The 17,641-nt window shown below is 47.5% G+C and overlaps 1 protein-coding gene across 1 annotated transcript; it reads right to left on the reverse strand.

Moving 5' to 3' along the window:
- Positions 1–3,136: 3,136 nt before the first annotated feature.
- LOC136534261 (uncharacterized) lies at positions 3,137–6,329 on the reverse strand. The gene is made up of 3 exons (XM_066526715.1): positions 5,915–6,329; positions 4,587–4,845; positions 3,137–3,731 (listed from the first exon to the last, which is right to left on the reverse strand). The coding sequence occupies exons 1-3, from the start codon at positions 6,011–6,013 to the stop codon at positions 3,376–3,378; spliced, it is 714 nt and encodes a 237-aa protein (XP_066382812.1). The 5' UTR covers positions 6,014–6,329; the 3' UTR covers positions 3,137–3,375.
- Between the last annotated feature and the right edge of the window lie 11,312 nt (positions 6,330–17,641).

A 17,641-nucleotide genomic window follows, 5' to 3' on the forward strand; every position in this document is an offset into this window, starting at 1 on the left:
TTATCCTCCTGCCCAACTCTCTGTTTCAATTTGCGTGCCGTGACTGAGCTTGATAAACCTGACTTTTTTTTTTGTTCGCTTTGAGCCTGATCCGAGACTGAGTGACTGACAGATTTTTTGAAACATGCCCACCCGACGGATATGTTTCCCTGCTGGTTCACGATCGTGGCCGGCCTACGGGAGTTTGGCGTCATCTTATCCAGAAAAGGTAGGAATATACTATTGAATAATTGGATATGCATGTTCTTTGTTATTCTGTTTACATAAAGAGTTTTTTTTACCTGTGTGCCATTATAAAATATTGAAATGACCTATGTACCATTGAAATTTGAAAAAGTTCTTCAATACCCTCTTTGAAATTTCTTTTGCTCTGTATACCACTTCCGTCAGCTTGCCGTTCAATTTTAACGGAGGTGGCTACGAACTAGAGTAAAAATTACCTTTTTTTACCTGTGTGCCATTATAAAAGTTCAAAATGACCTGTGTACCATTGAAAAAACGAAATTGCTTGTTTGAGGCCCTAAATGAATTCAAATCAAAAAGTGGTCAACTACAAAGTTTCATAACTTTTTGAGATCTACAATTTTCATTTAGTAAGTTTTTCCATCCGAGGTCGTTTGAAAAATTTGAATTTTAAATTTGAGAGATTCAAACGTAGTTTTGCATGATAAGATGATTTCAAATCAAAAAGTTGTCAACTACGTAGTTTCATAACTTTTGCAGATCTATAATTTTCATTTAGGAAGTTTTTTCCATCCGAGGTCTTTTGAAAAATTCAAATTTTAAAATTTTCAAATTCAAACGTCGTTTTTGCATGACAAGATGATTTCAAATCAAAATGTTGCCAACTATAAAATTTCATAACTTATCAAGATCTACAAAGTTTATTTTGGTCATTTGTTCATCCGACATAAGTAGAAGACAGATATATAAGATTTGTGAACAATGTTACTACCACTATGTCGGATGAACAAATGACCAAAATAAACTTTGTAGATCTTGATAAGTTATGAAATTTTATAGTTGGCAACATTTTGATTTGAAATCATCTTGTCATGCAAAAACGACGTTTGAATTTGAAAATTTTAAAATTTAAATTTTTCAAAAGACCTCGGATGAAAAAACTTCCTAAATGAAAATTATAGATCTGCAAAAGTTATGAAACTATGTAGTTGACAACTTTTTGATTTGAAATCATCTTATCATGCAAAACTACGTTTGAATCTCTCAAATTTAAAATTCAAATTTTTCAAACGACCTCGGATGGAAAAACTTACTAAATGAAAATTGTAGATCTCAAAAAGTTATGAAACTTTGTAGTTGACCACCTTTTGATTTGAATTCATTTAGGGCCTCAAACAAGCAATTTCGTTTTTTCAATGGTACACAGGTCATTTTGAACTTTTATAATGGCACACAGGTAAAAAAAGGTAATTTTTACTCTGGTTCGTAGCCACCTCCGTTAAAATTGAACGGCAAGCTGACAGAAGTGGTATACAGAGCAAAAGAAATTTCAAAGAGGGTATTGGAGAACTTTTTCAAATTTCAATGGTACACAGGTCATTTCAATATTTTATAATGGCACACAGGTAAAAAACTCTTACATAAATGATCACGTCACGCTTATAAACTTTGGAGATGAAACCTAACTTTTTTTTTATTCTTAGGGACTTGCTAGCGTCCGGACGCTGCCCGCACACGGAGCGAGCGAGCGCCTAGCGCGTCGAGCTTGCGAGCAAGCGCACCAGCAGTGAGCCTGCGCCATCCTAGACGTCGTCCGCACCGCTGCCACTTCCCACGCGCATCTCATTTGCAACACTCCGATTTACTTTCAAAACATCTACATACAACTGTTGCAACATACAAAAAAAAAAGACAAATGAAACACTTGAAACAAGTGTCTGAAACACTTGTGAAAACGTCTAAAAACATTTGAAAACCATTGCAAACATATTCAACATTCAAATGAAACACTTGCAAACATACGTATGAAATACCCGAAAACACTTGAAACACATGCTTGCAATATGCATGCATATGCAACATCCAGATAAAACACTTGCAACAGTCGTCTGGAACAGGTGAAACATTTAGAACATAGACTTGAAACATACGTGTATAGACATTACAATATGTGCAGCATCCCGATTTACTTTTAAAACATCCGAATAAAACACTTAAAACATACATCTGAAACAATTGAAACACTTGGAACATAGACTTGCAACTGCGCGCCTCCCCTTCTTGCCGACGACGCGAGGTGGATGGGGGCATAGATGCAGGCATAGGCCTCCCCAGGCGCAGGTGCAAGCCTCCCCTGCCTCCCCCTTCCTTGATGGGCGAGGTGGATGCGGGCACGGCATGGGCGCGCGGAGCAGCGAGGGAAGGGGTCGGGTGCCTCACAGGAAGGAGCAACGCGGAAAGGGCCAGCCACACGGGAGAGATGCCGGAGCAGGCGCTTCATGCTGGGGAGGGAGCGGAGAAGAGAGAGCATCCTGCTGCAAGACCTTGCGGCGGCGGGGTCGGCCGGAGGTGCGGTGTGGTGAGGAGCTTGGAGCAGCCGACGACACCACAGTTCAAGTGAGGATTTTTTCTCTTTTTTTTAGAGGCTGGTATGCTGAGAGCGTAAGAGGGAGGCATCAGTTCACTGGCGTCGTATGCATGCCATTCCTTTGCTCAGCAGTCATCATGTAGAAGTAGGTGATAGGATTCTCATTCACAGGACGAAAGGCAACATGGCGGGACTCTACTGTGATTCCCACGGTGGAAGCAAGACTTTTATCGCCTCCTCATAGGGCAAACAAAGGCATCAGTGACTAGTGAGGTGGTGATACATGAATCAATGGCACATGGCCACATGAGTCTTGCTCTTGTCCCTGCTGTTTTTTCAGTTTCTCTCCGGTAATTTTTTTTGTGCAACCCTTTCTAAACTTATTTTCAAATGATTTTTTGTAAACTTATTTTTAAATGAAAACTAGAGCAGGTGATTCCCCGCTGTTTTGATCAATCTCAGTTTTTACAGATACATATATATTTTATATGAACATTAAAACATGTTATTAAAAAGAAGCATATATTGTTAATTTTTATATAAATATATGATAAAATTCGTGGCAATTGAACGGTTATGGTATCAATAAACCAGCCATGGTAATACAATAATAATGCAAAGGAGTTTGAAACTAGGGCATTAAGATGTTATAAATCCAACAAGTTACATCAACTAATTGGATGTCAATCTAATCAGGTTCTCTTGTAACATGGAGTCTACTGGCACACATATTGCTGGGGAAGATCAGCACTACACCAGGAGGTATCATGCTAAGCATAATCAGTTTTTTTTTTCAACTAAAGCAGCCAGCTACTTCTACACAGCTAGGGGAGGCCTATTAGAGACACAGGGCCTCCCGGTTGCCACCTTGACCACATAACATGGGCTGATGGATTTGGTAACGACGACGGGGTCATACAATGTTGCCACTGGCTAAGGTTCTCGCCATTGAATCCGCCAGAAACTGCTTCGGGTGTTTCCTCGACATCCATAGAAGTTACTTCAGTCTCATCAGCCTCCATAGGTACTTCAAAAATCGGTGTGCTCACTGGCTCAGCAGCAACCCAGTCAGATCTTATAGACACTTGTGGTGGTGTCCAAGGAACTAAAGCCAAGCTGTTCCTACGCTCAGGAGATTCACCCTCCATCTCATGATAGTTCGCATGATTGAAAGCATGGTCTGAAAAGTGAAAACAGCGAAGAAACTCATGAGTTGTTATAACTCAGAACACGTATAATTGGAAAAATATGCTGCATGTGAAGGTGGCGCAAAATAGAAGCTAATGAAAAATCTCTACAAGAAACAGCAGAACCAAAGAAAATAAAAGGAAGAAGATAATCGTTGGCAAGTAAATCACGTTAAAAATCATGACATGGGTCATATTCTGCACAGCAAAGAATGCAGCACAACTACAGCACTAGACAAAGGACACACCAAGCGTTCACTCACACAAATCAGGATGTAAGCAGGTGATGTCATGGCTAAAACACATCATCTCAGGCCCCTAGGCCAACAGGCATTGCTTCCTGTTATATTCACCAACTAGCTGCATGACACAACTAAATAGTAGACTCTTTGCAGCTCTGCATATAGCTTGCTTAAAGTACCAAGAGATAGGTTTGGACATGTCATAGATATCAAAGTTAACAAAAATCTAAATAGGTTAGTTTATATTTGCACAAGGAACACCCAAATACTTAGGTAACGACAATATCATACAAGTTCTGGATATACATTTGACACTTAGAAATCTAACGAAATGCAGGATCAAAATACCAAAGATTCACAGGAATAAAAAAAGGGCGTACCCAGTGCAGAGAGCTCCCGCTCTGTGCGGGGTTTGGGGAAGGGTGTCAGTGGCAAGCCTTACCCTCGCCTGTGCAATGCGAGGAGACCGCGACTCGAACCTGGGACCTTCCGGTCACAGGCGGTAAGACTCTACCGCTTGCACCAGGCCCGCCCTTCCAAAGATTCACAGGAATAGTGGTTTAAATATAAATGACAACTAAAGAAGGTTGGTCACGATGTACTTACTCTTTAGACCACGTATCAAGTCTGAACTCACTATGAATGAAGAGCTTGAGATGCCAGGACCAAATGATAAGGGATTATCTACTGGTTTGTATAAAACAAGTGACATGTCCTCACTAGGCACATGATGTGTTGTTAGACCTTCCATCATGACTTCCACACTGGGTATGTCAACACCACCATCGATTTTCTCTCCCAGCATCTGGAATGACATGGAAGGAGCAGGTGGTTCTTCTTCCATAATTGGTGGGAGCCCGGGGTCCTATAAATAATAAGCAACATTTCGTTCAGAGAGGCATTACAGATGCAATAAGTATTCTGAATAAAGACGTCCAACGAATGTAAAACACCATAATGACAGAATGCTTAACTATATGCACAACAAGACATGCTGTGCACACCATGCATGATAAACCCTTCTTATGCAGTGGAAAATTGCAACATCTATGGTTTTTCCTTCTTCACTTGAAGTGATCAAACAGAAAGCAGGGAGCTACTTTGCTAGATAACATCATAACAAGACTGTCACAACAAATGCATAGAAACGTATAGAGATGATGCCATAGAACACCCAGCATATCATCATCGGATAAACCTCGCTACATTTCTACATCAAAGAACCCAGTGCAGAGAGCTCCCGCTCTGTGCGGGTCTAAGGAAGGGTGTCAGTGGCAAGCCTTACCCTCGCCTGTGCAATGCGAGGAGACCGCGACTCGAATTTCTACACCAAAGAACAACTCCAACAAAAGCAGCAACAACATAATCTGGCAATATCTGCATGTAAACAGAACAAGCATCCTAGGCTGACCTACGAAAGGACTACTGATTTCCTGAATGCATAGGCTCTTTGCAGAAAGGCATTTTCAGTAGGAAGTTACTGACAGAGCAGATACTGCTGAGTAAACTCATTCTAGTTAATTAATAAGAAAACGGTATAGAAACTGGAAACAGATCTGACAAAACATCTATTGAATCTATTCTGCCGAATTGCATGAAGACGCTTTAATCAAATAGCCACTTATACAGGCAGGTCACGGACATTACAGCAAGTATAGATAACCATCAAGTGCAAGATATAGTTGAAGTAACATATTCTATTTTTTTCCTTAAAAAAAGGAATTTTACTGTATTTGCTAACATGTAACCGCTCCCAAATCCCTATAATCAACCACCCTAGTTAGGCGTCCACCAATCATCACTAATTAAAGAGATGAACTCGCAGGCATAGTAGCGGCACAAGATTAGGGCAAAAGATTGCGCCAGCAAACCAGATAAGGGCCCTCATCAATTAATAGAAGCCTAAAAAAGGCACAAACAGCTCACCAACTCACCAATCTGCGGCTCTTGGCAGCGGGGCCGGAGAGGGAGAAGTCGGAGAGGCCGTCCACCACCTGCTCCAGCTCCTTCCTCTTCCCCGCGAACCCCACCATCGTCTCGCCCGAAACGAGAAGGCCCCGCGCCGCGAAATCCGGCCACGAACTCCGCAGATTCGGAGATTCCTACAGAACCCCTCTCCGGGCTGCTGCTCCGGAGTGATGCTGCTTCCGCTGTCCCCGCCGCGGCTCGCGAGGGCGGCCGGTTGGGGGTCTGCTTCGCGCGCCGCGGGAGGGATCCTCCTCGGGCGAGGAGGGTTTTCGCGCTTCCGAGTTCGCACGCTCCGCCTGTGGTGCGGGGGTTCTGCTTCTGCTTGTTTGGAAAGCTTGCTTGCTCGGTTGGTTGGTTTGCGCAGGAAGGATGGTTCCAGAAAAAGAGCCTTTCCTCCTTGTGCCATTACGAAAGATGTTCGAGGACTACGGCTGAAAAGTTCATACGTACGTGTATGTTATAATTTTTTTTTCCATTCACGTGTTCTTAAATTCGGTTGGATTCGTTTCTTTTTTTCATCTGAAATAGTGTTTTTCTCTCATAAATTTCTCCAGATTCATTCGGATTCCTCCAAATTCCTCCAAGCGAACGGAGCCAACCTATTCCGTCCACCTTCCATTTGGTTTTCGCTGTTTATCAACCCTGACACGTGGGCCCAGCCAATGAAAACGCCTAAAATACCCTTCTCTCGTAACCTCATCCTCTACCTCTTTCTCTCTCCACTGGGTAGGGCCAAGCTGTCAGCGATTCTTCCTCCTCAAGACGAGCAGTGCGAGCTAAGGCCTGGCGTCCGCTGCTTCACCCAACGTGGAAGGAGCATGGAACGACGACGGGGACGGGGATGGCACTGAGGATGGGTCGGTCTCCATGTTCGTCTCCTCGCCCTCGCTCGCGCCGCCGAACCGGAGGCGCTTGCCCGCGCGTTGGTTGCTAGCACGAGCCCGGTCCTCCGAGATTTTTTTAATTTTAATACTTTTTAAAAACTAATTTTAAATCTAACACTGTCGTTTTTTTAACTAACACTTTTGGTCGCGCGCCATTGCCCTGGCGCGGCTAAATGCCTGTGCCGCGCCATGCATGATGGCGTGGCAGAGGGCTGACGTGGCGACGATCGGAATCGCTGACCGATGACGTGGCAGGGTCTGCCACGCCATCGACCTTGGTGCGGCAGTGCTGCGCCCTGATCTGTGACGCGGCAGAGCCGAATGAAACCCCGCAGCCAGTCCCGCCTGCCCGAGCAGCAAGCCCGCCTGGCCGCTGCGCCCGCCGCCCGCCCGATGGTACCTGGACGGTTTAATCAGAACGCGCCGCGCCGATAGTGGGAGTTATTCTAAGTATTGCTTGACGTAAAATCAATAGTGGATTTGTTTATGTCTTTTGTTGAATTTTTTTCAGAATTTGATAAGCCAATGATATTTTTTCTATCTTTCATAATACGGTTAACCACCATGTTAACTAATCGATTACAAAAAATTAGATCAGATTGAAACAAATATTTTTTAAAAGAACTTATTTATTTGGCTTTTTGGCCCCATATTGTAGGATCGACGACGACGCAACCATGGACCTCGGCTTCCTCGACCCCTCGCGCAAGACGCCGGCCACCGGCGTCGAGATACCCCGGGACTGCTGGTTTCCGAACTAGTTGCTACTTAATCTCGCATGAAGTGATGCCGCGACGCATTGAAACGAATATGAAGCAAACAAATGAAGTCCGCGCGCAAGTTGACAAGCTGTCATATAATATTTTTATTGGTTTAACATAAGTTCGACATAACATAACCAACTAAGTCTGCAAGTTTCGGACGCCAATAATAGTTCGACCTAATAAATTAAGACCTAGGAGTATAAGGATCCCTCGAACGTCTCTGTCTCTTCGGATTTGTTGGCAACACATTGGGAGTGTAGCCAACGTCGGTGTGGTCGTATGGGGGGTATGACCCCGGATACCCACGACAGACCACATGGGTTGCGCCCTCAGGGGCGGCCCAGCCCACAAGACGAAGCCTTGCGGGGCATGACTCTGGTCGGCGCCTTCCGTAAGACATCTGAAAGATATCCCAAAGATACTATGAGATCTGTTAGGATATATATGGTCCCAAGATTCCTGTAATCAGTTATTATTTTTCGGTTATCTCTTAGATCTAACCGACTTATAACCCTGCTCCCTGGACTATATAAGGCGGGCAGGGACCCTCTCCAAACACACGCAATATCATACGATAGCTAATACAAACTAACAGACCACAGGAGTAGGGTATTACGTCATACTGACAGCTTGAATCTATCTAACTCGTGTGTCTCTGTTGCCTTCTTATTCTTGATCTCACGCTCCCCTGCTGATCAATCTACCTTCGTGGAATACCCCTCGGAGGACTATCGACGATATTGTATCGACAGTTGGCGCGCCAGATAGGGGTGTGCGTGTTGTTTCATTATCGAACAAGATGGTTTTTTCCACAGGCTTTTCGTCCCTTCCATAGCTCGGCCAGATCTTCATGGTTGGATCCATCTCGTGGGTCATCAATGCTGACGGAGTCGGAGAGCTCCTCGAGCCGGTGCAGATCGGTTCTGCGCCGACCACCCCCGCACCCGCAACTGTAGATCCGATCTTGGAACTACTTCTGAGGTTGCCTTCATCAACGACCCGCCACCTGCTTTCTCGCTACCAGAGGAGGTAGGTCAACAATGACGATCTGATCGAATCCATCGATCGGGTCGGTCTGAAGCTCGTCGATTGCCTCTCCGTCGTCGAATCGGCTCTGGACACTCTAGTTCAGCGCCGACCACCCTCCGATCCAAATCTATCGGGGGCTGCTTGGAAAACTCCAGGAGTTGCGGCTCTACCCTTCGGGCTCACTAACATCGCCGCTACTTACCAAGACGCCCTGAGGGGAAAATTCACCGACTAGGTGGGAGACGCCCATCCGCTCGTCGACCAGCTCGCCATTCAGCCTCCGCTAGCCGTCAACATGCTACACATAGGCCAGTGCCCCGGGGCGTCCCTCCAGACCATCTCGAAGGAAAATCCGGGCTTCGAGTCTTAGGGCTCTACGGAGACCCTCGCCAAAACCTTCACCGAGCAACTCTTTCTCCCATCCTTCTGGGGTGGTGCAATCTTCAACGTCGGCGTCGACAGCCCTCCTCGGAACGGAAAAACCGAGGAGGAACGTGTCGCTCATGAGAACTGGAACGTCAACCGTGCGCGGCGCCGAGAAAACAAGGCAGCTATTGCGAGGCCCGAGGCTGCTCAAAAGAATCGGCTCGACTCACAAGGAAGGCCACTCCCACTCCACCACGACCTCGACGAAGAGTTTCTCCTCGTTGACGGCCACGATGTCTTCAAGATTCCAAGTGCCAATCTGGTAGTGGCCGTCAACGAGCTCGCCCGCCTCCCATAGACGCCCGAGCTCACCAAGGTCGCCGCCATGCTTAAAGCGGCACACTGTCAGGTTAACGAGATTCGCGAGGATCAGAGACATTCATGCTCCACGAGCACAATTCGCTGATCAGCTACGCCGAGATCCAATCGCCGCCCCAGTCAAAGCCATTTCGCCGACCAGTCATTGCCTCTCTAGGGGGAAGCTGGGGGACACCGCGCCGAACACCATCGCCAACACGACCAGGAGGTCGAACAGTATGCTCGAGTGCACCTCGGTAACCTCCGGGATGCATGACGGTGAATCGAGCAACGTCACTTCGGTCACCATGAAGACAAAGTACGCCGCCGCTAGGAGTACGAGTAGGAGTATGGAAACCCGGACTCAGCTCTCGAGCAAATCAACGCCGGCAACACTGCAGCCGACGCCGACCACAACCCCAAAGAGCCCCCATCGTTTACAAGGGTGCTTCAAACACTTCAATGGCCCCGTGATTTCAAAATCACTAGGGTCAAGCCCTACGAGGGAAGGATGAACCTAACACAGTGGCTATAGGCTCACGCCACCGCTATCCACACCATCGGAGGAGACACCAGTGTCATGGCGAACTATCTCCCTATCATGCTCATGCCACCCGCCATGAGCTAGTTTACTAGCCTTGCCCCGGACTCCATCGGATCCTAGGAAGAGCTAAAAAAGTATTCACCGACAACTATATGGCTACGTGTAATCGGTCGGGCACCAAGCATGATCTCAACCGCATCAACCAGAAGCCATCCGAGCTCCTCCGCAGCTACATTCGACGCTTTTCCGAGATGAGGAATTCTATTCCCAACATCACGGAAGCTGAGGTCATCACCGCCTTCCCCCGAGGACTCCTCCATCGCGAGCTTCACTCCAAGTTCAATCGCAAGCCGCCTATAGGCATTGGCGAGATGATCACTACTGCCAACCAGTATGCCGACATTGAGGAAGCCGAGGTGCGCTTCAACGAGGATGCAGGCATCCATCGCCCACCTCGCTGCTACAACGACCGCCCCGACGACCGACGCCACAATGACCGCCGCTTCGATGACCGCAGTAACCATCGTGACAGCGGCCGTGATCGAACAGAAGGACCAAAGCCTAGCCAAAATCACCGCCGCCGGCCAGACCACATCATCGCCGTCGTCAGTCAACCTCGCGCCAAGCGCAACTATGACAAATAGTACCAAAAAATCATCGACGGCCCGTGCCCTCTTCACAAGAATGCCAAACACAAGATGAAGAACTGCCTTAGCTTGGCTAAGGAGTTTCAGGACAAAAAGCTGGAAGACAATGCCAACGACGGAGCCGAAGACTGTCGACCACCCGGGGGCAACAGCAGCCTTCCAGGACCACGACAAGGTGGTCGCCACCATCTTCGGGGGCCTCGCCTCCACCGAGAGCAGAAGAGAATGGAAGCTCGCCGCACGACAGGTGCTCTCCATCACTACGGACGACGCCACCACCAACCCCAGTTATCACCCATGGTCTGAGGTACCCATCACCTTCAGTAGGGCCAACTAGTGGGTAGACATCCCCTACATAGGGCGTTTCCCCCTCGTCCTCGACGCAACCATTCAGAAGGTGCTTTTCAGAAAGGTGCTCGTTGATGGTGGGAGTGCTCTGAATCTCCTCTTCGCCGGAGCCCTAAAGGAGCTAGGCCTCGGGTTATTAGATCTCACACCCTCCGACTCCTCTTTTTGGGGTGTGGTACCTGGCAGGGCCTCCAAACTGCTTGGAGAGATCACCCTACCAGTACAGTTCGGCATGGCAAGCAACTACCGCATCGAACACATCAACTTCTACGTCACCGACTTCAACACCGCCTACCATGCCATACTTGATCGGCCAGCTTTGGCCAAGTTCATGGCTGTACCGCATTACACGTATCTGGTGCTGAAGATGCCTTCGCCTGTAGGAGTTCTGGCCCTATGGGCCAACCTCTCTATCGCCTACACATGCGAGACAAAGAGTCTCGCTCTCGCTGAAGCCACCGACCTCTCCATCCAGATGGCCAGCGTGGTCACCGAAGCCAAGACGTTGCCCACCGACGACATGGAGATCCCAAAGCTAGAGCCTCCCCGTGCCTCCACCAAGTCCAAGGAAATAAAGAGGTCAGCCTCGGCCTCGATGACCCCTCCAAGACCATGAAGATTGGGGCTCACCTCGACCCCAAATAGGAAAGTGCGCTCGTCTCCTTCCTACGTGCCAACACCGACGTGTTTGCTTAGAAACCTACAGACATGCCGAGGGTACCACGGGAGAAGATCGAGCACTCCTTAAATGTCTCGCTGACCGCCAAACCGATCAAGCAGAAACTTCGCCGATTCGCGCCAGACAAGAAGGAGGCTATTATGGTAGAAATAAAATGGCTCTTAGCTGATGGGTTTATAAAAGAAGTATATCATCCTGAATGGTTAGCTAATCCTATTCTCGTCTGAAAAAAGAATAAAGAATGGAGAATGTGCGTTGATTACACTGATCTTAACAAATACTGCCCTAAAGACCCCTTCGGTTTGCCTCGGATAGACAAGGTTGTAGACTCCACCGCCGGCTATGAACTACTCTCCTTCCTTGACTGTTACTCCGGCTATCACCAGATCTCCCTCAAGGAAGAAGACCAGATCAAGACATCATTCATCACGCCCTTCGGTGCATACTGCTATACCACCATGTCCTTCGGTCTCAAGAACACCGAGGTGACCTATCAAAGGGCCATCTAGATGTGCCTCGATCAACAGATCGGACGCAACGTCGAAGCTTACATCGACGATGTGGTCGTCAAGTCTAGGACCGCCGACAATCTTATCGCCGACCTCGAAGAAACGTTCGCCAACCTTAAAAAATACCGATGGAAGTTGAACCCTTCAAAGTGTGTATTTGGAGTTCCGTCCGGTATACTGCTGGGCTATATCATCAGCGCTCGTGGCATCGAACCCAACCCTAACAAGGTCTCCGCCATCACCAACATGAAATGGCCAACATGCGTCAAGGATATACAGAAACTTACAGGCTGCATGGCTGCTTTAAGTCGCTTCATATCGTGCCTCGGCAAAAATGGGCTTCACGCGTCGCCGGTGCGTATGGCTTGTACCCTGCAAGTATATGATATGCACGATTACTTAGAATTCTTTATGATCGTTAGTTCATGTAGCCTACGTATTTAAAGAAACTACCTTTGTTAGTACCTATGAGGCTCCTTGGGTACCAAGCGGGGCACCACCTAGCTGAGACATGCCGATCTCGTCCTGCGGCTAATCGTCTCACTGGTCGTGCTATCTATGGAAGCCTAGGGGTCGTCGTCATTGTCATCATTGTCCTCGGTTGTAGGGTCCTTCCCAGCGCTATGATGTGGTGGTGTATGCACCGCGGAAGTGGCACCTGTCATCGACTGAGAAGAGTCGACTGGTGTCCTCAAAGAGGCTGAAGGCATGCCACCCGACCGCGCCAGGAGTGGCGGTTCCTTATAAGGAGTGTCCATGCAGCTTAGCTTCTGAGCTAGCTTCCTACAGCTCTTCTTCACCTTCTGCATAAATAGACGTTAAAGTTAGTGTATTTCCCAAACGCATATACACTAAAGAAACATTTTCGGAAGGGACTAGTTTATGTTTACCTCCACAAAAGCCACGAGAACGCCTAGCCCCTGCCCTCTAGACTCGTGAAGCCGAAACGCTGCTTTGTTGGATATCCTTGACAATTGTGTCGCCTAGGTATAGAAACACGGTTGGACAGTTTTAGTACACATACTTAATATCAAAAGTATAACAAATTGTACTATTCAAGTATCTTACCACGTATATTTGAAGCGGGCCTCTCTATAGCTGTGTCCTCCCTAGTGGTAACGTCATACACATTTTCGATGACATCTTCCTCCGAGTCCTTGTCAATCGCCTCCTTAGTGTACAGGGGCTTGATATGTGTCCTTGTAGACATGTGAAGCTACCGCAGGTACTCGTCGAAGGTGTGCTGGTCATGTGGAGGACCCGCATAGATCGGCTGTCATTCCCTAGTCTCCCACAAGTGGATGTGTGCATTGTGTGTCACGCGTCAATCCTTGGTCTTGTACCTCTTCCTGTGGTCATACCTGCAACAAAACGATGTTAGTTGTACCACACACACCTCTGAATTGTAGCTTTGTTATTAATCGATAACGCACTTGTGCAATCCTTGGTTGGTGGAGTAAAGCGGTGGTGGGCAGCCTGTCATTCTTTCAAACTATCTACAGACCCTGACGGGCAAGTGAATCTCGACCATGTGGAAGAAAATAAGAGGGACGTTGCAACGATACTCCTCTGACTCGTCCCTAGTGACAGGACTGAGATAGTACTAGAGCTCTGGAGCATCCCAAGGACACCAATGCACCTGAACATTTCATAATTGAGTTAGGCTGTGATATAGTGTAGATCGAACAAGACACATGTATGATAGTAAAGAGAGCGTAACCTGGTGCTGTGTCAGGACGTTGAGACCATTAGTGTACTCCCTGTACTTGCACCTCGCATCCCCTATAACTAACTCTAATTCCATCCAGATAAATAGAGCTGTAGGGAGTGTATCCTGCCCGTTCCATTGCTGCATTGAACATGATAATGAATTAGCCATTAATAAACTCATCATATGTAACCACATTGAAGAATATAATGAACCAAAGTACTTACCGGTAAACCAGTACTAAGGGGCCTCCCAATAGGCCAATGTTCCGAACACCAAACCTAGAGTAGGTACGAGCAACCCCCAAGGTTCACATACCCTGAGGTGCGACGATAGGCAATGCATAGCTGTCGATACGTCTATGCTAAGACTGCGCTGCCCTAGCTGTACGCCGCTATGTTCTCCCATGGCTAACGTAGTATGTCAAGGAAGATCCAGCTGATGGTGCTGCCCGAGGCGTCTAGGAAGAGGAAAGCACCAAGAAAGTGCTAGAGCCACACTTGAGCAAACCTGTCGATCAGAGCCTCCTCAGCCTGTGGGTCCAAGTAATCAAAGCGCTATGTGATCTAGGACGACGAAACACCAGAACTTTTCTTGAAATTGACCAAAGAAAATGAGAATCGGTGGCTGTAGGAAAGCAATGCAAGTATTAAATAGGCTTGAATTTCTCACTTATGTTTGTTGGAAGCCTCGTCATCTGGTGGAAGAAAGCCAGTAAACTGAGCCACCAGCTCCCTCCAGTGATCATTGTTAACTATCCCTGTCACTGGAAGTTCCCCCAACCGAAGGCCAAAAATAGCCTTCACGTCCTGCATGGTCATGGTCATCTCGCCACAAGGTAGGTGGAACGTGTGGGTCTCAGGCCTCCACCTGTTGCCTCAAATTTATTACAAGAAAGTTTACGTACAAAGAATGCACTCGCACCTGTTTACAGCTACAGTAGTAGTGATGGGTCAAGGGGTGGAAGACCATGGTTGACGACACGGATAAGTTCGAGGAAGCCGACACGCCATATGTACGACACGTAACGCTCGTCCCACTGGTGCGCCCTGGTGTGCGTGCGGGGCCTCAAAGTAGGCTGGGCCACCTCTGCGTCGTTGTCACTCAAGATGTGTGCTCGGTGCTGGTTGTCGTACTCCACCTCAAGAATGGGGTACAATGGATGCTGCGTGGGAGGGGCAATCCTATTACAAATTGATAAACAAAGCGTCAGAGTATTCAAATTAATAAAATTCAAATTAACATTATGTAGCATTACAAAATTTGAACTACTTGTTATGCAATATGAACATAATATGAAAGCACATGTATATATTCAAAGTAACATTAACAAACATATCACGCACTAGTAACATAAACAACTTCATTAGGAATATAAGTGTCGACAAAATATGGTCGGCAGTCTACCTAGGGGTATGCCCAAGGTAGTAGATTATCGGCAGACAGATGCGCAAGCCCTAAAACAAGACGGTGACGCAAGACAGACACGAGGTTTTATCTAGGTTTGGCCGCCAAGAAGGCGTAATACCTACGTCCTGCGTCTGATTTTTATTGTTGTATATCAATGAGAGATGTTTTTTAGAGGGATCCCCTACCCGCCTTATATAGTCCGGGGGCAGGGTTACAGATCTAGAAACTCATCCTAGTCAGTTACAATTGCCATATGTGGCCGGACAAGGATTCCTATTCTAACCGACCAGGATCCTGCTTGGTCACCAAATCCGTATTGATTCCTTGTGCGGGACTCCGATTAGGTTAACTGGGCCGCACGTCGTCTTTCGGGTGGACTGAACCCATCGATCTGGGCCAGCCCAAGCTTAGCCGTAAGGGTATAGGGGTTAATACCCCCACAGCTAGTCCCCGAGCATCATACATTATGCTGCGACACGCCATTTTGACCTTCTCCGACAAGTGAGGCTTGAACCCTTGATTCCTCCGACCACCCGTCATCACCGGAGAAGTAGGTTGTCCGAAGAATGTATGGTGCTCTTAAGAAAAAAGAAAAAGAAAAAGATTTCTTGTCCTAAGAAGTGTGCCCACTTGTATTTCTGAAAAGAAATGTAAGTGATCTTGAAGCTTAGCGTCCTTGAATATCAGAAGCGTAGGGGTTGAAAAACAAACACATTCACCGCAAGGTGAAGTGTGCCCACTTAGTCCCCGAGCCTGGTAGTAGGTGACGTAGGCACGTGGTGCCAGGGTCTTAAAAAAGAATTCCTAGATTAGTTGAAAACCAAATTGCCGCACAGGCAAAACAAGATGCACCGGCAGGTGCATCGTACCGACGTAGTCCCCGAGTTTGCTGGAAGGCAAAATATGAGCCTTGTAGCAAGGTCTAAAGAAATGTCTCTTAACTGTATGTGAGTATAATTCACATGTAGCCAAGGAGAACCATTATTCAAGCAGTGGTCGGGGCAGTCCCCGAGCATATTATTAATCCTTACAATTATTCAAAGCACAGGGGTCGAGTAGAGAAACACATTCACCGCAAGGTGAAGTGTGCCCACTTAGTCCCCGAGCCTGGTAGTAGGTGACGTAGGCACGTGGTGCCAGGGTCTCGAAATAATTTCCGCTGACGTTGAAAATCCAATTGCCACATAGGCAAAACAAGATTCACCAGCAGGTGCATCGTACCGACGTAGTCCCCGAGTTTGCTGGAAGGCGAAATATGAGCCTTGTAGCAAGGTCTAAAGAAATGTCTCTCAACTGTATGCGAGTACCAATCACATGTAGTCGAGGAGAGCAAACTCCGAATAGTGGTCGGGAGAGTCCCCGAGCACGGCAGTGGTCATAGCATTTACTGAGTACGGTAATGGTTGGAAAAGTTACCGTGGTCAGAGTATTCCCTGAGCAAGGGAATGGTCCGGTCAGTCCCCGAGCACAGTAGTGGTCTAGGCGATCCCCAAACACAGTAGTGGTCTGGGCAATCCATTATCGCGTGTGCCGCTTGTACTATTATTTGTTGTATTTATTTGTCGCCATACTCTGTCAAGTCCAAACTGACACGTCTTGGTCAAAAAAGCAAACAGGTATAGCACGGCATTCTGCCCTCTTACTCTTTCTGTCAAATTGTCGCTTGGCACCTGTATAGAGGTGCGTCAGTGTGGGCCCTCTGACTTTATCAGCGAAGAGGCACGTACACTGTAAACGAAGGGTCGTGTTTATTGGCATAGATCTCGAGGTGGTGTGAACAACCGTCCGCTGCGCGTGCGCACGTCTCCCAAGAAACTTGGGCGGACGAAACGACGGAACTCTTCATTATTTATAATGTAGATCTGGCAAGCTACTGTCACCGTTCCCCATTGTCATTCGCCGCCGCCACCTTCGTCTTCCTCTTGCCAAACCCTATTCCTCCGATAAACATCGCCAAATCCCCTTGCCACCGCATCCACTCCCCTAGAAAGGACAGAGTAATGGCGAGGAGAGACGCCCAGAAGAAAGGCGGTATCATGGCGAAGGAGTGGTGGAAATCGTGGAGCAACGAGCAGACCATCGAAGACCTCGTCACCATGGGGGTGCTCCACAACAAGGCACTCGCTGGATGGTGCGCACCAGAAGGAGAAAGCTTCCCCGATCCACAACCAGGTGAAATTGTGGTTTTCGAAGATTTCTTCAAATGGGGTTTTGGGATTCCAGTGCACCCTTTCCTTCAGGGTCTCTGCTTGTACTATGAGATTGGGATTTGCAATCTGCATCCCAACTTGATTCTTCTCATCTCCACCTTCATCCATCTCTGCGAGGCGTACGGTGGCTTCTAGCCCCATTTCGACCTCTTTCGCCACCTATTCTGTCTTCGGAAGAAAGGGAGCGGTGGCTCGAAGATCGCCGGAGGCGTCTACCTGAACCTGCGTGACGGCATGA

This window comes from Miscanthus floridulus, unplaced genomic scaffold (assembly GCF_019320115.1).
Source record: "Miscanthus floridulus cultivar M001 unplaced genomic scaffold, ASM1932011v1 os_1718_2, whole genome shotgun sequence".
NCBI classification, from domain to species: domain Eukaryota; kingdom Viridiplantae; phylum Streptophyta; class Magnoliopsida; order Poales; family Poaceae; genus Miscanthus; species Miscanthus floridulus.

Excerpts from the sequence above, each read along its gene's own strand:
- LOC136534261 (XM_066526715.1), bottom strand. The coding sequence starts at position 6,013 with ATGGTGGGGTTCGCGGGGAAGAGGAAGGAGCTGGAGCAGGTGGTGGAC. Across the intron at positions 4,846-5,914 it reads CTGCCAAGAGCCGCAGATTG|GACCCCGGGCTCCCACCAAT; the intron begins GTGAGTTGGTGA and ends TATTATTTATAG. Across the intron at positions 3,732-4,586 it reads CTTGATACGTGGTCTAAAGA|ACCATGCTTTCAATCATGCG; the intron begins GTAAGTACATCG and ends TTCACTTTTCAG.